Source organism: Nicotiana attenuata, chromosome 10 (assembly GCF_001879085.1).
Source record: "Nicotiana attenuata strain UT chromosome 10, NIATTr2, whole genome shotgun sequence".
NCBI lineage: Eukaryota > Viridiplantae > Streptophyta > Magnoliopsida > Solanales > Solanaceae > Nicotiana > Nicotiana attenuata.
Window position 1 is genome coordinate 25,489,208 of NC_031998.1, and position 22,822 is coordinate 25,512,029.

At 34.0% G+C, this 22,822-nt stretch overlaps 1 protein-coding gene across 1 annotated transcript; it reads left to right on the forward strand.

The window, feature by feature from the left end:
• Positions 2,143 to 4,753, forward strand: LOC109233175 (ubiquitin-conjugating enzyme E2 20-like). The gene is made up of 6 exons (XM_019398955.1): positions 2,143 to 2,500; positions 3,674 to 3,701; positions 3,791 to 4,018; positions 4,220 to 4,283; positions 4,374 to 4,433; positions 4,531 to 4,753. Exons 1-6 carry the CDS (start codon positions 2,382 to 2,384, stop codon positions 4,572 to 4,574), a joined length of 543 nt encoding a protein of 180 aa, XP_019254500.1. The 5' UTR covers positions 2,143 to 2,381; the 3' UTR covers positions 4,575 to 4,753.

The following is a 22,822-nucleotide window of genomic DNA, read 5'->3' on the forward strand; positions in this document are numbered from 1 at the left end:
GCGTAGAGAATTGGCCTTACAGAATTCTCATTGAAGCGACTTCCACTTCACACTTACATAGGTGATTCCTAAACGTGTAATCCTTTAGATTGACACTATTTGATAAATACCACATCAAACTTAGGTAATCATTAAAGAACGTGTAAAGTTCTATCCTTGTTGCTGAACATTGTCTTCATCACGAGAATGGACCTTAGATTTTACTTTGATAATGTTGAACCGGTCAATCACAACTTTGTTTGAGCTCCTTGAACCTAGATCTCGGAATATCAAAAATTCTAGGTAGAGGTACCGCCATGATGACTTGTCCTCGGCCATAGTCCCATTCCCTTAGATGATTTCTCAACTCCCTCTCTAGTTAGGCCTTTTGTAAGCGGATCCGCCACATTATCCTTTGATCTTACATAATCAATAGTGATAATTCCACTAGAGAGTAGTTGTCTAATGGTTTTATGTCTTCATCGTATATGACGAGACTTTCCGTTATACATAACGCTCCCTGCCCGTCCTATTGCAGCCTCGCTATCGCAATGTATGCATATAGGAGCCAAAGGTTTTGGCCAGAACGGAATGTCTTCTAAGAAATTTCGAAGCCATTCAGCTTCTTTGCCGGCCTTATCCAAAGCTATAAACTCTGATTCCATTGTAGAGCGAGCGATGCACGTCTGTTTGGAAGACTTCCAAGATACTGCTCCTCCACCAACAGTAAAAATATATCCACTTGTGGACTTTGTTTGTGTTGAGCCAGTTATCCAATTTGCATCACTATATCCTTCGATAACCGCAGGATATTTATTGTAGTGCAAAGCGTAGTCTTGTTTCTGGTAATTTCCCTTCTTAAGCTAATAATTAAACAGCTCTATAATTTACACTTCTTATGCACTTATACATGCAACAAGGGTTATTTTTTTAGAAAATGTGGAGTCAGAATTTAAAGTTTATGAGTTCAAAATTTTAGTTTTTTTAAATTATTGGATTTCGAATTAGTAATTTATACAATATAAATTTGGGAATGAAGTTGGATCGAACCACTAAGTTATATTTTTGCTCCGCCCTCATTTTTAAGGAAAAGTGTCATAGAAGCCTTTCAACTATTTATTTGTGGCAACTTACACCTCCGGTTATCTTTGTGCAGCAGTTAACCCCTTTCAACTATCCTAAATATACCAACCCTGTCCTTCTATTATTTTCCATTAGAAACAACTTTGTATTATACTAAAACTTGATTCCAGAGTACTAATTTGAATTAAATTAGTAACTTATTGGCAATTATTTGCGTCACTTTCTACTCATGGTAAATGTAATGTATGAGATTTGAGATAATTATTTGAGTTTATTGAATTTTTTTTGGGGTGCAGAGTTTATTGATTTATTCAGTCATAACTAGATACAACATCAAAGTATATCTTAAACTTACAATTTTTGTAGGAGCAAATCGACATATTTTCACCGATAAGAAAAATTTATACAATGTTCCGAATATACGAAGCTATGTAAACGTTTTATGTGAAAGGTAGAGAAAAACTAACTAGGTTTGTATGACGGTGTGAGTTTGCTCACATTGTTAATCTCAAGTCTAGATAAAGTACGTGAGTTGCGATAGGTTGACAACCAACGTAAAACTAGTTAATTTATGATGAATCCGTACAATATAAAATAAGTCGGGACGTATACACCTGGACACGTGAATTTAGTCATGCTAATATATTTACTTTGAATCTAATGCTTTTTCATGAGCCTTTAATTTTGCTAGATATTATATGCCAATAGAAAATGTAGAGAATTTCAAATTCTACTGAAACTATCTCTATAGTCTTGCATCGAAAGAGGTTTAACTAAAGCGACATGAACAATAAAGATTAATATATCCGACAATAAACATAAAACTCGATAATAATTTATATAACTGATTCCAACCTACTTTAAATTGCCACAATATAATTTCAGAAATGAGAGATTATGTCATACTAATTTTTTAAAACCTAGACAATTTTGATTTCAAATTTGCATTTTAGGCAAAGTAGATTAAGTGAATAAACATTATAAATTTATTCCTTTTTTCTCCTAATAAAGGAATTAGGTTATAAAACTAGCCGTTAGAATAAAAACACCTTTTTTTTTTGCGCCGCCCACCCTAACGTTCAAAAAACCCTATTTTCCAAAATCTCTATATATATTCTTCACAAAATCCCTTCATCTTCTCAATCAAAATCTATCTCAACCCTTCTCTCTTCTTCTTCTTCTTCCTTTCATTCATTCTCAAATACTCGAGAAGAAGAAGAAAGACTCTTCAAAAAAAAAAAAAAGAATCCTCTCTTTTTCGGTTCTACAAAAAAAAAAAATTAAAAAAATCTTGAAATTAGAGAGTATTAATAATTCAGATGGCGACAATGAACAGTGGAAACAACAGCAATACTCCAGCAACTGCTCAAGTTATGCCTTCACCTAAACAGACTTTGCCTACTGCAAAAACTGTTGATACTCAGTCTGTTCTTAAAAGGTATATTTAAGAATTTATTGGTGTAAAATTAAATTTATGCATCTGGTTTAGGGATGTGATATTTGTTGTTATACGTTTAATTTCTTGATCTGGGGTTGGTTTTGGTAGAGTTTTGGATCCCCAGTGTAAATTGTTCAGTTTGATCTTCTAACTGTGCCATTTCTGCAATTAGGGTTTGATGATTTATGTATTGAGTATGTTTGTGATGTGGTTCTCGTGTTTATGTATTGCATTTCCAGTTTTCCTGATCTGGATTTTAAGATGATTGCTGATTTGATCCGTATGTAAATCAGTCATTTCTATTTTTAAAATCTGTTATTTGGTTGTATAGTATGTTTGATGTGATTTTTACTTTTAGTGCTCAAGTATTTTGGTCTCTTGATCTGGGGTTTTGGGGATGTTTTTGATCTGTATGGTTTGAGTGATTGATTCAGTTAGTAGGTAAATTTGCTAAGATTTTAAAGGGGTTTTACTCACAAAATATATTATAAGCTATATTGCACGGACTCTCCAGATGTTGCCGCACCCATGTCGGATTCTCCAAAAATGCACTACTTTTGGAGAATCTGACACGCACCCGGCGACATTTCGGAGAGCCCGAGCAGCATAGATTATAAGTGCGGGTTTTCCTTTGATATTGAGCTACTGGTTTCTTCATATGAAGTTCTTAGGTATTGTGAATACCATTTCTAGGGGAATAGCATTGATATTGATCTACTGGTTTCTTCATATTCTTAGGTTCTGAATACCATTTCTAGGGGAATAGCATTGATATGGATTGAGCTTAAATGAAGAAGTGAGGATTCATATAGCCGAACCTAACTTGTTTGTTACTGAGGTGTTGTTGTTGTTATTGTCATTCTTGTGTTTGTTGGGAAAGGGTGGTGTTTCTAGTACTTGATTTTGATACGTCAATGTTGCCTGAATGTATAAAGATTGATGTGTCCAAGTAGTTCCTGAGAAGAATTGATGTGTTTAGGCTGATTGAGTTGTCAATGTTCCAACTCATGATTCTCAAGCCTATGTTGCACAAGTTGGGATATCAATATTCCTTGTTTCTCATATTTCTTGTATACAATAGTTAGATTTCTGACTACTTATTTTTAATGTTTCAGTGTTTATATTTCATGTTATTCAGTATTCTGACGGAGGTGTTTATTGTTGTATAATCAGGTTGCAGTCTGAATTGATGGCTCTAATGGTAAGGAATCTAAGATGTCTATACTTTTGATTTTTACTTCTTTATGAGAAATATCCTTTTAACTTAAAGGAGTTTCAATTATATTTTAGATGAGCGGTGATTCTGGGATATCTGCATTTCCTGAAGAAGACAACATATTTGTTTGGAAAGGGACAATAACTGGTAGCAAAGATACTGTTTTTGATGGAACAGAATACAAGCTCTCTCTTTCATTTCCTGCTGATTACCCTTTCAAACCACCAAAGGTTAAATTTGAGACTGGTTGCTTTCATCCCAATGTTGATGTCTACGGCAACATCTGCTTAGACATTCTTCAGGTAACGTCTCGACTGTCTCGTCCATAGCCAGATGCAGCCTTTGTGTTTAATTTGTTCGATCTGAACTTATCATTTTCTACACAAAACATAGAACCAATTTAAATTGTGAATCCGCCATCGGACTCATCTCGTGCATTTAGTTGTTTGGTTTTAACATTTTCTATAATATCTGATCTGATGTGTGGAAAATTATGTCAATAGGATAAGTGGTCATCTGCTTATGATGTGAGGACTATACTTATCTCAATTCAGAGTTTGCTTGGAGGTAAAAACCTATGCAATTTTCTGAAATTTTCCAATTTGATCTTATCATATTAAACATTCTCTAATATCTTTTTCTTGATATCCATATCAGAGCCAAACATAAGCTCACCTCTAAACACTCAGGCTGCAGCTCTTTGGTGCAATCAAGAAGGTAAATCCTTAAACTGTGTGTAAATATGACATTTTATGAGTATGACATTGCAACTTTATGTTAACATGTCTTTGTCCGTTTTTTCCCTTTTCTGCAGAATACAGAAAGATGGTTGAGAAGCTATACAAGCCTAGTGCGTAGCTAGCTTACTAGTGCAGGATTCCATTTTTCTTCTTCATATGGAGCAAATTTAGTTGGAACTGTTTTTCATTGCTATTGTTTTCCTGTTGATGTTGGATAATCCTCTTTTATGAGAAAGAGGAAAAGCTGTACTTTTACAAAAATATGAGATATAGAGTATCATTTCAATTATTTTTATCTATTGTTTCTCCAGTTCCTTAGTGTGTTATCCAAATGCAGAAGAAGTGCTACAACCATGAAATTTATCTAAATACTGCGGAATTATACATTGGTAGTTTTCGGGGTTGAATTCTATCTCTATGTTTAGAAAAAGAAAATCTAAATATATATTTAGAGTCTCTTTCTCTCAACTCAGAACCCACAACATCTAATTTTGGATCGACCCAGTGCTCTTTGAGATGTCTCAGGGCGTTGACTATTGGGCCTAAGACGAGCTTAATGAGCGACATCCATACTGAGAATATTCATATAGGTCCCTGTCTGCGTAATATAGTAATAAGCGTTGTACGGCTAAATAAAATATTAACAACCTGTTTGGCTAAACTTCTAAAATCAGCTTATTATGATGAGAAATGCGTTCAAAAGTGTTTTTCTCAAAAGTACTTTTTGTAAGTAGTGTGTTTTGACCAAGCTTTTAAAAAGTATTTTTCTCATAAGTGTTCTTGGGGAGAAACTGACTTCAGATGCCATGGTTTTAAGTGTCAAAGCTCCTCAGGCAAGACTCGGGATCGAGACACTAGTATGTTTCCCCACTTGTGGGATTTCACTGGGTCGTTTTTGGGGAGAAACTACTTTTTTGCTTCTCCAAATTGCTTCTCTTCTTCTTCTCAAAAAGCATTTTTTTTTTATTCAAAAAGCTTCGCCAAACACTTCAACTTCAAAAAAAGTACTTTTGGCCTTGAAGAAGCTTGGCTCTAACAGACTATAAGTGCGGTGATGGTTGTGTCAATTCCTATGGGGAAGAAGCCAAGATGAACATAGTTAAAAAGCATCACTTTGATTAATACGGTAAAGCCAGCAAATGCTAAAACCACGTTAATTACAGCCAGAAGTTCAAGCTAAAAACATGATAAACAGGCAGTTCCAACAAGACTTGAAAGGACCTCAGCATTATAATTCTAAAACCTGGCCTAATACATCGGTCGTTGAATGCATAAATCCCCTCAAGGGTTCTTCTCTAAGGAGTTGAAAAGCTAAACATGGCAGATCTAAAGCACCCAACAGAATTCTCTTCGATCTCGATGATTTAACCCAAAAGAAGTCATATGATGTTTGAGTAGAATTAATTCTTCGAGGTAAGCTGCCTCAAGTTATACTTGGACAATTCCTTGTACTTTTCAACAACTCCAAGCAAGCACACAGTCTGCAAAATATGAAGAAAACAACGGTCAGACAAGCCATTTTTCTTTAACATTTCAACCACAAGTAATGGACATCAAGGGTGTAAAAAAATAATTATTAGAAGTAGCTTTTTCTCTAATGATATATCCAATATCTCCTATCAAAGATTCTTCATACGATTCAATCTCAACATTAGTGAATTTAAACCTTGCGAATAGGTTCTGCATGTGCGTCAGGATAGATGAACAGATTAAACACCTAATGAGTGATACATAATGATATTGCTGGAATGTAAAGTATACTCTTCTTTCCATCTGAATGGCTATAGTAACGCCTTAAGCAAAAGAGGCTTCATCGACGACTATGTTTATAAGCAAAGCTGTATACCTTGACTATTTGAACCACTATGCTTATCTCAGGGTTGCTAAGATCAACTTTGTGAGGTGAAGGAACAGATTTAGCCACTGTATCAATGATTTTCATCTTATTGATTCCAGTATTTGCTCGAGCTTCATAAAGCACTGCAAACTGTGAGAGAAAATTGATTAGGCTAGAGACTTAATTCACTCTCCCAAAAAATATGAGTTGACTGCAACATAAATGCATTTCACAAAACATAATTTCATCCTATTTTCACATCTCTGACACTTGAGTCAACAAAAGTTACAGATAATTATATTTCACAAAATACATTGAAACCAAAACATGTCCAAAGAGGATATCATATAGCTGAAAGATCCTGGATCAATTTAGTGCAAGAACTCTTGCAAATGCGGAATACATCCACAAAAGTGGTATTTTATATAGTTTCACTATCATTGCTAGGTATACATTCAAACATTAGATAGAGTTTCGATCACATGCCAAGAGAAGAGGCTTTATAGTGAAAACAATGGACTTGGAAGTATGAAGATGACCTTTTTTGGAGTGTCAGTTTCAGCAGGTAAGTACTGTTCAACAAGAGGCTTTATTGCTCTTCCAATTTCCTCCTCTGATGCATAACATGTTACTTCAATTGGTAACACTCTCAATATGAACCTGTTGAAGGCTATGACATTCTTGAGCAAGAGATATTAAATAAAGTAACCTGCCTCAAATAAAGCGAACATATTTATAGAGCTGTCTAGGAATAAATTTGAGCAGATATAAGAACCTTGATACGTGTCTCTTCGTCGAGGCAAGAGAGGACATCATATGTTGAATGATTTCCTTAGGGTTGGGATCTCCATCTTTCTTGCGCATTTGAACAAAAACAACACCATTGCAACCTGAGTCGAGGTAGTTAAAACGCCTCTGTTTTCAGAAAGAAAGCAATGTATTACGAAAATATTTCCAGAAACAAGTAAGAAGAACTACATTGAACCAAACAATTTGTTAACCGGTTCACAATCCGCTAGAGTTGGTGCTTTTTGATTAACTCAAATGAGAAGCAACAGAAAAAATCATGACAGAAAGATTATCTTTCTTTTTTCTTTTTTGAAAAGGTAAATAAAAGTGGTGTACTAAGACAGTGCACATTTGTACAAAAGTTAAAGGTACAAGAGTATTCAGACAGAGAGTATCTTATACCAGTATATAGACCTATGTCAACCACACATTCAAAGGGGAGGAAAACAATCTCACCCTTTCAGTGTGAGATTAGAAAGGCATTTCGTTCCATTGTTCTCAAACAGAAATGGCCCTAACAAACATCTATCATGGATAAGCAGGAGACATGCAACATAGATACTTGTTCACACAAAAAGAAAGCCATGAGTAATATACTTACCTAGCACAGGAACTAAAGTAGTAGCTTACTTGAAAAAATCAGAAACAATTACATCTAGTTACCTTACTTTTGTCTCCCAACTCAGCAAGCTCAGCTTCAATTAGTTTATCTACAGATTTTTCCTCTGTCTTACCAACACCAATATTTCCAGTTTTTGGTGCTTCTCTTTCCACACATTGTTTCTTTGCAGGTGGCTCCCTCGCTTCACTATCTTTCTGTTCATGAGTTGTCTCTAGCTCCTCTTTCTTATCAGCATCTCCTTGTATTTGCTCATCGGCAGAGATGTTGTCCTTGTTTTCAGGCCCCGATCCACCATTTTTCAAGCTGCCTATTTCTTCATCAGTTTTCTCCTGATTCTTCTCAATTTTTGAAGTCTCCTCCTTGGTCTGGTTCTCATCATTTCCTTTGTCTTCATCACCTTCACCACCATCATCATCATCACTACTAGAAGAATCAGAATATGTGAAAACAATCTTTTTGTTTGTAGGTTCTTCTGATAATTCTCCATGTCCTAAACTTGAACCTGTCCCCTGTACCAGTTCATCGTAAAACTGCACAAAAGGGAAAAAATTCATGGGTCGCGCCTACGACAACAACCTACATAAACCGAACAAAGAAAGAAGGCGGCGGATGCTTTCTATTGTTTTCTCCACGAATCAAGATATGAGAAAAGCTTCGAATCTGAACAAAGGCTTCAAAAGTCATACTGGAGGCCAAAAATATTCTGAGACAAATTCTTTTACAGTTTTTAATTTTCAAATAACAAGTGTTCCATTTTGACATTCTTTAGATAACAGGAAAAATATCTACTAGTTGGAAATAGGTCTGTCTTGTTAGTATGCTGGTTCTGAACCTATTTCTTTTCTAGGAGTATTTTGACCTTACCATAGATTTATATGCCAGTAAAAATATAGAGAACTTTTAATACAACAACAACGTACCCAGTATTATCCCTCGATTCATATAGTTGACTATAAGTTGTTTGGAATTGAGGCGTAGTACGTATTGTTAGATAACAAGTAAAGCATAAGAATCGGAAGTCTCATGAACAAAAATTTCTAGTGCACAAGTGCGCTTTTTAAATTCTTCAAGACTACCTTATGAGCTTGTCCTTTCTGGTGTTTGACATTAAAATTTGTCTTACTAACAAACATGGAACCCTTGCAACATACTGAACTCCAAAATAAAGGAAGTAATCTTTGTTACACAATAACTCACTTTTTCTATTCTTTCTCAATCTAGCTTCAAAGTTAGAATTAGAAGAAATATTTACAGAAAGTAATTTCTAAACGGATGTATGAACGGCCACATGTCTGGATATACGTAGTTACGTGTACTTTGTCAATAAAGGAGGTATGTGTGATGTTCCTTCAAAGAAAATACCAACTTATAATAGTCTAGTGTAGTTCAAAGATGTCCAAATTTCATTTCTGAACAACATAAATCATCATGTCTTGATTATCCACCAAAACTAGTCAAATTAACCCTCATAAGTAAAACAGAACTCAAAGTTTAACTACCAAGAATGCAGAAATATCTTTTACCATCAACCACGATGGTAATTACCCCTCCATCCTCAACCAACGGTCTCGGATTTGAGTCCTAATAATGGAGTCGCCTTTGATACCTCCAATGTGAGACTTTTTAGCGCGAATTTGGATTAGTCGGGCCCCAAACCGGGTACCAAATACCAGGTGAGAAACCAAAAAAAATTTTTATAGTAATGCAGAAATGAATATCTTCACACACATAAAAGTAAAAGAGGTAGAATAACTTCAAGATAATAATAAAGATAGAAACTTTTACGGAAATTAGAACATACAGAGTCAATAACATTAACAGCTTCTTGAGAGGCTTGTCTTTCTCTTCCACCATCACATGTTATATAGAACCCTTGTACTCCTGGCCTTAAAGGGTATCCACCTTTCTTCACTGCTTTCTATTTTATGCACAAAAACCCATAATTAATCACCAATTTAATTTTTTTTTTAAAAAGGCAGCCCGGTGCACTAAGCTATGCACGGGGTCTGGGAAGGACCGGACCATAAGGGTCTAGAGGCGGTTTTCAAAGCTTGAACCCGTGACCTCACGTGGCAGCAAATTTAGGAGCTACGCCAACGTTCCCCTTCGTAATTAATCACCAATTAACCTTTTAAAAAAGTTACAGCACTATAATACGTATATATATATATATATATATATATATATATATATATATATATATATATATATATACATGTATTTTACATCTATAGAGATAGAAAAAGAAANTTGTTGGGGCCATATTTGCCTCTTTTTACTCAGGTAATACATAATAGCATCAATAGTGCTAGCAAAATAAAATAAAAATCTACTATATGCTACAGTGTAACTACAATTATCAACAAAGCAGATACACTTTAAACTACAAAGCCAGAATTCAAATAATCTAACAAATAGCTACACTTTAGCTGCTATACACAGCAACACATGGGACACAACAACTACCATAAGGTATCAATAATATCGACATTCTAACTATAGTTAATATTGAAAGTCTTCATCTTGCTCTACAATATAACTACAAATTAACTACAATCATGAAATACAGATATACCAATTCTGTCCAAATTACCAAATATACAATTTTTACATACATATCATCATCAAATATGATACATAAGGTCCAACCTAAATACAATCACACTATAAATAATAAGAGCAGCATTTATAAGAAATGTCTACATTATATCTACAATGTATAATAAAATGCATGGTCACATATATTAAATAGCTACAATATAACTACAATTATACTACAAAATAGAAGACAAAATATATCTTGTGAATTTATTCTTTGATACTTACCGAGTCATTGAGGACTTGTCCGGGGTGAGCAAGGGAATAAAACCAGTCCTTCTTATCCACCTTTTCAACTCCAAGGTCTAACCAAGGCTTGATTTGGTTATCCTTTATTGAAAAGGGAGACTTCCTCCTGTAACAACAAATAAATGTCCAATAAAAAAATCACATAATGAATTACATATTTAAACTTTAAAATGCTGAAATGAAAGTGTCAGATTAAGTATTCAAACCTCTTAGATACTTTGTCACTACGGTGGTATAACCACTTGTTGAACTTATCTAACACATCAGAATCTACATTTTCACCTATAAGAGTTGTGAAGGGGTGCTTGAGGTAGAAAAATTTAGGTCCAATAGAGCTGCTGCCTCCAGAACTATATAAAGGTATGAAAGGTGATCGTGCATGTTTCCCCGGTTGCCTGGTTCTCCCCGTATGAATAGGGGTTGCTTCATCTGGTATGGGCTCTCCATACTTAACCAATTGTGTTAAGTTTTCTGGCAACTCAAAGTCATCCAATGTCACACCCTTCTTATCAATGCCTGATCCTTCAGAAACAACTTCATCCACATGCTGTGCATCTTCACCTTCATTTAGCTGTTTCTCAATGACTTGTTCTGTTTGAGCTGCTACAGTCACTCCGTGAATTGGGGACTGTACATTGACATCTTCAATATCTATTACATAAAACATAACTTACTTAACAGGAATGTAAAACTGTATAAACAACAATTATTTATTCTGAATGACAGTATGATATTATACCTGCTTGTTCTACCTCAGCTGCTTCTTGAAATTCTGGATATAAGTCAACATGTTCTGAAACATGTTCTAGACAAACTGCAGCTTCAATTTATAATTCAAAAAAGTAAATAACACTAGATAATGCTGCCTTGAAAGTTGTAGATATAGGTAGGAAGTTGTAGATAAAATGTGAATAATAAAACTATGCTCTATAAAGTTTTATACTAAGTGTATATATTTGTAGGTATTTTGTAGATACCTGTGTTGCTTGTGCTTGCATGCACTTGATCACCAATATTGCATTGAAGTTGCTGGTTGTTCACCCCTTGTTGTTGGTCATTGTTTTTGGTTGACCAGCAAACTAAAGATTTTATGATAGTTTGAGTATATTGTTTCATATGTCATAATTTGTTTTGGTATATAAATATATGTCAACTCTTACCTTTGCCTCATCCACATCATATCTCCTGTTTATCAATTTCAAAACATTCTTCACAGAATCATCTATAAACACTCGAAGGTTATGGAGTTCTACAAATACAGCCTTCCTAAAATCCTCTAACTTTCCATCAACCTAAAAGTTAAAATATAGTTAGTTGGTAATTTTATTCAAATAAATTACAAATCAGTTTAATTATGTACGAGTCAGTATTGTTTTCACATTTGTCTATAAATTGCTACAGTTATACTACAATTTAACTACAATGTGTGCAATCCCAACAGGGCTGACTATAGAATTATACTACAATGTATACTACATAAATTGTTATGAAATGTAGATAAGTAGCTAATATGTAAATATATTGTAGTTAATAATATTACCTGCTCAATTCCCTTTTCTAGCTTCCTGAGCTTCTTAGCCACAGATTCCTTGTCCTCTTGACAATCTGTATGTTTGGGTTCCAATATTGGAGAATCAACATTTGGAACCTCTGATGATTGTGCACCTTGTTCATCTTCATACTCAATCTTGTTTGGCAGAGTAAGCACTCTAATCTCTTCTCCAGATTCAGTCATGCTTGTGAACTGAATGATGAAAAAAAACAGTTAGTTCCACTAAGGCAGAAAATGTAGACTACTTGTAGATATTATGAAGGTAAATGTAGCAACATACCAAAACTGAAAAAAAATACCTTATTCCACTCAGGCTTGATCATCTTCTCTTCAAAGGCAGTTAACCAAATCTGCCCCTTAGTAGCTGACCATCTTAATATGCGAGGTATTGAGTCAGAACACCTCGTAGCAAGCTCCGTGCTGACGGTCGAGCAACACTCATAAAGCCACACTTGCAAGGCTAATGAGCATCCCCGTATGAGATAAGAATGTACACGGGGATTTAGACGATGCCTAACGGATTCCATAACCTGATTGAACGATTTAATACCCCATGGGTATGAATCAAACTGACCAGACTCTACCAAATAGAACCTAAAGTGGTCTATAAAAGACACATGGTCTTTGTCATAAGGGCAAACAAAAAATTCCAAAAGATAAAGAATGCACAACTTGACTGCATCCTCATCGTTTACCCAAGATCTATTTGTTACTATGTTTTTCAAATACCACTTCTCTACTCTTTTTTTGTTAGGAAAATAGTTATTCATTAACTTGCTAACATAACTAGAAGTATATCCATAATCTGTAAACTGATTCACACAATTTAAACCGGTAATTAAACCAAACTCTCTCAATGAAAAATTCAATTTTTCCCCCTTCAAGTGAACTGAAAAAAATAATTCATTAGACTTAGACAGTTCATACTTCATCAGAAGATGATTATGGGGTGCTTAGATTCCACACTTTGTGTGATCCTAGCATTCCTAGCCAGATAAAAGAGTTATTGTCTCCAAATGCTTTGAAGCTTTTTAAAAACACTTGTTTTGGTTACTGTCTCTCCCCTCCATTTGCATGCAAAACCAAGCTATTCATCTTCTGATGAAGTATGAACTGTCTAAGTCTAATGAATCATTTTTTTCAGTCCACTTGAAAGGGGAAAAATTGAATTTTTTATTGAGAGAGTTTGGTTTAATTACCGGTTTAAATTGTGTGAATCAGTTTACAGATTATGGATATACTTCTAGTTATGTTAGCAAGTTAATGAATAGCTATTTTCCTAACAAAAAAAGAGTAGAGAAGTGGTATTTGAAAAATATAGTAACAAATAGATCTTGGGTAAACGATGAGGATGCAGTCAAGTTGTGCATTCTTTATCTTTTGGAATTTTTTGTTTGCCCTTATGACAAAGACCATGTGTCTTTTATAGACCACTTTAGGTTCTATTTGGTAGAGTCTGGTCAGTTTGAGTCATACCCATAGGGTATTAAATCGTTCAATCAGGTTATGGAATCCGTTAGGCATCGTCTAAATCCCCTTGTACATTCTTATCTCATACGGGGATGCTCATTAGCCTTACAAGTGTGGCTTTATGAGTGTTGCTCGACCGTCAGCACGGAGCTTGCTACGAGGTGTTCTGACTCAATACCTCGCATATTAAGATGGTCAGCTACTAAGGGGCAGATTTGGTTAACTGCCTTTGAAGAGAAGATGATCAAGCCTGAGTGGATTAAGGTATTTTTTTTCAGTTTTGTATGTTGCTACATTTACCTTCATAATATCTACAATTAGTCTACATTTTCTGCCTTAGTGGAACTAACTGGTTTTTTTCATCATTCAGTTCACAAGCATGACTGAATCTGGAGAAGAGATTGGAGTGCTTACTCTGCCAAACGAGATTGAGTATGAAGATGAACAAGGTGCACAATCATCAGAGGTTCCAAATGCTGATTCTCCAACATTGGAACCCAAACATACAGATTGTCAAGAGGACAAGGAATCTGTGGCTAAGAAGCTCAGGAAGCTAGAAAAGGGAATTGAGCAGGTAATGCTATTAACTACAATATATTTACATAGTTGCTACAATTTGTCTATATTTCATAACAATTTATGTAGTATAATTCTATAGTCAGCCCGGTTGGGATTGTACACATTGTAGTTAAATTGTAGTATAACTGTAGCAATTTGTAGACAATTGTGAAAACAATACTGCCTCGTACATAATTAAAATGATTTGTAATTTATTTGAATAAAATTACCAACTAACTATATTTTTAACTTTTAGGTTGATGGAAAGTTAGAGGATTTTAGGAAGGCTTTAGTTGAGGAACTCCATGACCTTCGAGTGTTTATAGATGATTCTGTGAAGAGTGTTTTGAATTTGATAAACAGGAGATATGATGTGGATGAGGCAAAGGTAAGAGTTGACATATATTTATATACCAAAACAAATTATGACATATGAAACAATATACTAAAACTAACATAAAATCTTTAGTTTGCTGGTAGTTCAACAAAAAATAATGACCAACTACAAGGAGTGAACAACCAGCAATTTCAGTTCAATATTGGTGATCAAGTGCATGCAAGCACAAGCAACACAGGTATCTACAGCTAAAGTTTAGCTATTTGTTAGATTATTTGAATTCTGGCTTTGTAGTTTAAAGTGTAGCTGCTTTGTTGATAATTGTAGTTACACTGCAGCTTATAGTAGATTTTATTTTATTTTGCAGCACATTGATGTTATTATGTATTACCTGAGAAAAAGAGGCAAATATGGCCCCAACAACAACAACTAGGTTTACAACAACCGATTGCTTGTTCAAGTCAAATATTGAACAAATCTATGAGAAGTTCATAAGTTCTCCGCCAGAAAAAAAGTATTCGGTTGTTAAACCCGATGATGATATTGCAGAATATATTCTTGGGTATAGACTTCTTGCTAGTGTTGCCTGGGATGAAGTTGACTATGTCATTATGCCCGTGAACATTGTAGAGAATTTCCATTGGTTGTTGGTTGTTTTCGACATAGCGGACATGCAACTTTATGTGTATGATTCCATGGTGTCTTCACACCATCATAATGTTGTTGAATCATGTGTTGATAAGTTTCAATCATTATCCCTGTGTATTTGTCTTGCACTGGTTTCTACGGGAAGCGTAAAAACATTGACTTCAAGACCACAAAGGCATACATTGAGAAACCAGTTACAGACCCTCCCAACATACAGTGGATGGTTGCGGAGATTCCACAGCAAAAAAGAAGGATCACTGTAAAAAAACTATTCTCTCTTTCTAGATGTTTAATTCTTTTTTTATAATCATTTGTTAAATAATTAAAAAAATGTCTTATGCAGCGATTGTGGTGTATTTGTGGCTGCTTTTGCGGAGTATGTTAGCCTTGGAGATTTGTCAATCCCTTCAGAAGACCTTTCGGATATCGACCAACACCGTAGACGCTTTGGAGCTCTCCTATGGGACTATGCTACAAAGAAGCAAAAAGATGGGTCAATCAGTGAAAGTGAGGTTACAGACAGGCTAGCAAGGAGGAAGGGTGCTCCTGCTTTGAATGAGAAGACTAGAGTCCAGAGAAAGAAGAAATAGTGTCCTGTTTTCCTAGTTTAGTTGATGGCAATTTGTAGTTGAAGGAGAATACACTACTTTATGAACAAAATTTTTATGTTTTTATTGCAGCATACCTTTTTGTTTTGTTATTTTATCTTTCATTATTAGTTGTTCACTTGAATATAAATTGGTTGTTTACAGCACTGTATCTTCATTATATTAAACATGAGTATTTTGATGTTAGAATACAATTTGCCTACAAATAATCTTCACAATATCTACATTTTGGAAACACTCAATGTAGTTATTGTATATAATTTTGTAGTTGTATATGTTCATAATTTTTATGAAATACCTTCAAGTTCTAGGTAATATCTGTATATAACTGTCAGTTGAAGTTAAATTACACAACAAACTGAAGAAATAAATACTCCAATCATAGAAATATATTATCCACAATTTATCTACAAATCATCTACAAATTATCACCAAGACTACAATTTAACTGCATTTAACCTATATTTTACCTACAATCTGGAAATACTTTACATTAAAGTTACTTTTTTAATATCAGTTGTATTGTAGATAATAAATATTAAAATTTAATTATACTATATCAAAGACAAATTTAGATGTCTGACACAATACATAAAAGCATATTAAACACACATAAACAAATTGTAGTCTCTTTCATAATGATCTTTAAAAACTTAAACGATTACACAAAAAATCTGCTAACTTTAACTCACTAATAGTTAGTTTGAATATCTATTCTAACTATATGATATTCATTTCTTTTTGGGCGCATTCTTGTAAGATCGTTTGTTATGCCCTTCACCTCCACACCTTGTACTTCTTTGACTTTATTTCATCATATGTTTTATATCTTTCCTTTTGAGGTCTCCCTGGCTGCCTTTTATCTCCCGTGGTGGATTTACTACCTCATCCAAAATATGTTGTGGCACATTCCATTTGCTTTCATCAGGAAGAGGATTTACTGGTATTTCATACGTACGTAGAAGGCTCTCCCTCGTGTAATACGGAGAGCAATAGTTTTCATATGTTTCATTCCTGTGCCTTAATATTGCCAAAGCATGCGCACATGGAAGTTCTTCAAGTTGGAATTGGCCACAGCTACATTTCTTGTTTTCTAGACACACAATGTATCGCTTCACACCATCTAACACAGTATGTATATGATCTGTTGAATCCCTCACCTACAATTGCAGAACAAACAGAAAAATATTATCTCAATCATAAAAATAGATTATCTACAAATCATCTACAAATATTCTACACCTTATCTACAACCTACAATTATCTACAATTTGGCTACAATTTATCTACAATCTGGAAATACTGCGTATTAAGTAATTTATTTTTTCTGCACCAAATAAACAGATTTTACCCTAAGCTTCTGAGATATTGTTCTGTTGTTCTCTAATTCTTTGTTGAATTTGGACCCAAGAAATGTGAAAGTACCCTTCGCCTTCAATAACTTCTCGTTGGTCCAACGTTCTAGCAGTGTCTGCATATACTCTAAAAGGTCAAATATCGGCAACTCTCTTGCATCTTTTGTTACAGCGTTCAACGACTCTGCATTATTTGATGTCATTGTCCACATTCTATTCACTATTGCATGTACTCTTGACCATCTATGATAGCCAATATCATATAGGTAAGATTTCACACGCGGGTCTACCTCTTCAATCTTCGACATCCTTTCATTAAATTCATCCAGAGTGTATGACCGTGCTGTAGCAAAGTACAATTCATGTAATTGTAGATGACCCTTCTTGAATTTTGACCTTATATTTGTCCAAATATGCCACATGCAAGAGTAGTGTGGCATGCCCGGATAGACAATTAATGTTGCCTTCAGTATACTCTCATTCCTATCTGAAACAACACACATTGAAGGTCTTTCACCATATGCCTGCTTGAATTGCTCAAAGAACCACTTCCAAGATGCGTTTTTTTCAGAATCAACCACAGCATATGCCAAGGGCAATATTGTACCTACATTATTAATTCATAAAATATTAATTGGCAGGTTTGAAAATGTATATAAAAATATAAATACATAACAACTACAATATATCTTCATAATATAGATAATTTATCTACATTTCATGTAATAACTACAAAATAACTACAAAATTACTACAATGTATCTACATTTTATAGACTGCCTACAAAATAACTACAAAATTTTTACACTTTTTACCTGCTGCATCCATGGTGCTTGCTGGTAGCATAATCCCCCTGTAGGCTGACTTTAAGAATGTCCCATCAACCACTACTACTGGCATACAATGTTGCCAACCACTTATTGATGTATAAAGAGCAACAAATGCGTATTAGAAGCATTCATCTGCTGTCTTCTTCAATTTAACAACCGAACCAGGATAAGTCTCCTCAAGAATATAAAAATATTTGGGTAATTTTCTGTAGGAGTCAGCCGGATTCCCTCTCAAAAACTGTAAAGCCTTTTCCTTTGCTCTCTATGCTTGCATGTAGCTTAGGTTCACTCCGTGTTCGAATAACATGTCAGTTTGTATGTCCTTTGGTGTGTAAACAGTCTTAGGATCACAATACTTTGGAATGACCATGGTACCAACTACAGTTGCAGTACGTTTGCGCTGTATGAATGTTTCGTCCATTTAGGAGCATGTGTGTTGTCGGTTGAAACTCCTTATCTTGAACATTGCGGAATCATTAATTGACGTTGCCTTGAAGTGCCATTTACAGTTTTCACCAACGCATACAAGCCAGTAGCTAAAAAAAATACAATATTTAATACAGATTATAAATGTAGATGCAACAAAAGGACTGTTTTAACATAAAGTAACATAAACTACAATTTAACTACAATGTAACTACAATTTATCTACAATGTTTAAAAAACACATATCTTGAGTAAAACACTGCTTTTAATGATCTTTTCTCCACAAATATCTCCATACCTTCTATGACTAGATCTTTTAACTCTGAACTGGAACTTGTGTATCACAGAAAAGTGCTTCATTGCAGCAGCTACAGTTTGCTTGTCCTGATACACTTGTCCTTCTTCAATAGCAGTTTGCGTAGATTCTGTTATTATTTCACTTTGATATTCCTCTATAGCTGGAGAGGATGGCATATCAAGTAACTTTAGGGATCCAGACGGGCCTGCATCAAAATAAAGATAAACAATGTCATTATAATTTTGTAGAATCTTCGTAGATAATTTGTAGATATAGTGAAAATTTTGTAGTCATCCATTTTAGGATGTCAGACATTGTAGTTAAATTGTACTATAACTGTTGCAATTTGTAGAAATTTGTGAAAACAATAATGCTTCGTAAATAATTAAACTGATTTGTATTTTATTTGACTAGAATTTGTTCTAAACATAGATTGTAGTTTTATTTGAAGACAACATTTTGAAATCAATAATTTCTAATCATAGATTGTAGTTTATTTTGTCGTATAAATGTAGTAACTTTGTAGATAATTTTGAAAACAATATTGCTTTATTCTTTCATTAAACTGATTTGTAGTTTAATTGTAGGCAAATGTAGTAATTTTGTAGATAATACCGTAAAACCATAATTCTATGCAATTTCGAACTATACAAACCTGCACTTGTGTTATCGTTGGTGATTGCCAATTCCATATTGAAATCTCGTACACTTATACATAACGGATATGAACCTAGGTTTTTATTCTCCTTTTTGGTCTCCATATATACACGAACCCCCATATCATTCCTAATCTCCATTGGGGGACAATTGTCGTTCACCATGTATTTGATTTCTACAATTTTTTCTGAAGTATCAATCGATAGTTGTTCTGCAATTGTAGAAATCAGAATACTGTAGCTTGCATTCTCATCTACCACAATGGCATCAACTTCAAAATCTCTAAATCTGCCATAGTTATCCCAATTCCCATTCAATTGTAGCATGATTGCGATTCTGGACATGATTGCGTGTTGTTGCTGATGTATTCTTCTAAAAATTTTCGTTTTTTTGGATTTCTAGATTGAGAGAAAAAAAGATGAAGAACAGATATATGATCGCCAATTTGATTTCTGAAAACGACGAAGAACAGAATATAGCAATTTTGAGTTGTTGAATCTCGAAGATTTGAATTCTACAATTTGAATTCAGTTTGTTGAAGCTGTTCGTACTTTTTTTTTAAAAATTTTTGAATTGTAGTTTAAGAAGAAATTACGCAGATGCGAAATCTCCTTTCCGTTTCAAAACTTGAATTTAATGTAGAATAAATCAATCCCAAGATTCTTTCCTGATTTTTCGCGCGTTATTAAGGGAAGATTCTGCCCTATTAATTCCTAATAAACGAATGGTACAGAAATTGTAGGAAAAATGTGGACTAGGGTAATTTAGATACTATGTACATATTTGGTAATAAAGTTTCATATATGGTATAGGAAGGAAAAAATCCCTTTTGAATATAAGTTTAGTCCAAAGGCCCAGACCATTTGTCATATTGGCTTCTCGTTCACTTTGTCTCCTTTTTTTTTTGGGAAATTACCAGCTATGTCCATTTATAGGTAGCTCATTACAAAAATTGGCCAATTGATAAAATATTACTAATATTAGCCAAATTAGCCAATTACCTATTTGTAGCAAAAAAATATCAATTTTTTGCTTTGTTTTGAGTGGGTGTTATTAGAATAGATTGGGCACAACTTAAGGAGCTTGAATCTCAGTTTTCGGATGATTTGGTGAAGTTTTGAGGTGGTTTGAATTGAAAATTCGAAGTAAAAGCTGAACATGAAAAAAAATGATATGTGTACACACTGTGTATCATTTGTGTATCACATATGTATCAATTGTGTATCACATGTATATCCATGTATACCTGTGTGTGAGATACATGCGTGATACATGTATCGCAGAAGACTTTTTTGAACTCGATTTAATTATGAATTTTGATACAAAACCAGTCCAAATCACCTCCAATCTTCCTCAAATTTTGTATATTGACTTATCTATATATTTTCAATGAATTTTAACTATACCCATAGAAAAAGTTCCTTTTTTGTTTAGATTTTTGGAATATTTGTATAGATTTTTGTATTTCATCACCTTATTTGCTACCCCGTCCATGAAATTTCTTTTCCGTCTTGTATCTAATGTTGCTAATCACACTTAAAAATATGAAAGGTGATTTTTGCATGTGATTCTTTGAGAGAAAGAACCCTATTATTTGGTTTTTCAATTTTTGTTGGCTAGTTTTGGTAAGTCTATGACTAATGGCTAGAGGTTGGTAAGTTGAGATTTATTTGGGACATTTTTGTAAGTTTTCCTTCTTTTTTTTTTTTCCGAGAATGGTAAAGACCCCAATAGTTATTGATTAAATTGTGTGCGCACGTTGATTGTACCATTGGTTACCTGCATCTATTTATCGGCATCGATACTGGCGGGCGGATGTAGAGTTGACAATATGGGTTTGACAAAATTCGATAGCTTTGACCCAAATTTTGCATACGTTACAAGTATTGGTTAGGCTACCCTCGGATTCTTCCCTCCATATATTAGTGAATCGCTTATAAAATACCGACAACTATTTTCCACCTAATTAATAAGTGAAGGGGAAATGGAAGCGAGGCTCAGCGAGCTATATAAGGCTGACCACTACATAATCTGATCACTCGAAATTATGTATCTACTTATCGTATGTTTACCCATGTTCGGTAGTTTTGTAGCAAGTTGTTTCAGTCGTTCCAGCATGGCCGCACTGATTTTTTTTTTCGATTAATTTTTGCTTTCAGCAAGTAGGCGACGCGAATTTATGCTTTCTATCTTTCAATCAGAAAATTTTGAATTGCGGCTGTTTGATAAGAACAATAAAAATAAAGATCTCTTCTTTTTTCAACAACCACTTGTGAGTCTTCTTTTCAATTATAAATGGAATCGATACTAAATAATTTATAACTCAATAATTTAGAAGGATTAGAAAAAAGACAGATTTCGATACTAAATAATTTATAACTCAATAATTTAGAAGGATTAGAAAAAAGACATAAACTTTAAATCATGAATCCGCCGGGTAATACCTTTCTTTTTTGCGTCTGTCATGATCTAATTTAAGCTGGTGTAACCATTTAAGGAAAAGAAGAATAGAGAAGGTTTAGTCAAAAGATTCCGTCTTCCATTTTTAGATTTTTGTTGTTCGTTTTGCTTCTATGCAATTTGAAAGAAATTTTTAACCCATTTAATTATTTTGACGATAGCGAAAGTGTGAGCAGAAAATACACAGTGCTTTCCTTTGTTTTTTCAACTTGTAGTTTACAAATTAAATGATCAAATCATAGTTTATTAGTAATCATTATACAAATGGTAATATCTTGAGAAAATATGCATAGCCGCTCTTAAAATAATAGCAAAAAAAAAATATTTTATATATATATATACATCTCTATATGTTAAATACAAAAAATATACAAATTCATTACACTTTTATAACTACCGGATATAAATAATTTCGGTCGCAAGCTAAAAGCGATCTTTGCCATAATATCTCAATTAGATGAATATGCTTCCTCTAATGAAAGGACGACTTTACTGGCCTGTCAGTAATTTGACCAAGTATACTTCGTTAACTAGAAAAGTTAATTTTACCACTTTGTGTCATTTTAATTGTTATTGTGTATCACCCTTCTTTTAAATTACTTGATGCCTAATCGACAACTGCGACAGATTCTCGTTTTTAGGATAGCTTGGAAAATTAAAACATATGAAATTCCAAATAAAGACTATTTATAATGAATCAATTAGCTCGTAAAATACAACAACAACACAGAATAATAGCTCGTAAAATACAAAAGTACAAATATTTATTCATTCAAAATCATCGGATTGTATTTCATTTTAGTCACTACTTTATCAGTCTCACGAAAAAAACAGCTTCTTTCTCATCTGTATCTGAGTGTTTTGAATGTCCTCCAATACGATAAAGAGAATAGGTCAAAAAGATGTTCGAAATAAAACCAGAGTAGATATGTAACAAAGTGGAGATATATGGCAGCTTGGTTACTGCTATTTTGACTTTCATATCGATGTCAACAACAACAAACCCAGTGGAGTGAGTCCCACAAGTGGGGTCTGGGAAGGGCAGTGCGTACGCAGACCTTACCCCCACCAT

Excerpts from the sequence above, each read along its gene's own strand:
- LOC109233175 (XM_019398955.1), top strand. The coding sequence starts at position 2,382 with ATGGCGACAATGAACAGTGGAAACAACAGCAATACTCCAGCAACTGCT. Across the intron at positions 4,019-4,219 it reads TCTGCTTAGACATTCTTCAG|GATAAGTGGTCATCTGCTTA; the intron begins GTAACGTCTCGA and ends TTATGTCAATAG. Across the intron at positions 4,434-4,530 it reads TCTTTGGTGCAATCAAGAAG|AATACAGAAAGATGGTTGAG; the intron begins GTAAATCCTTAA and ends CCTTTTCTGCAG.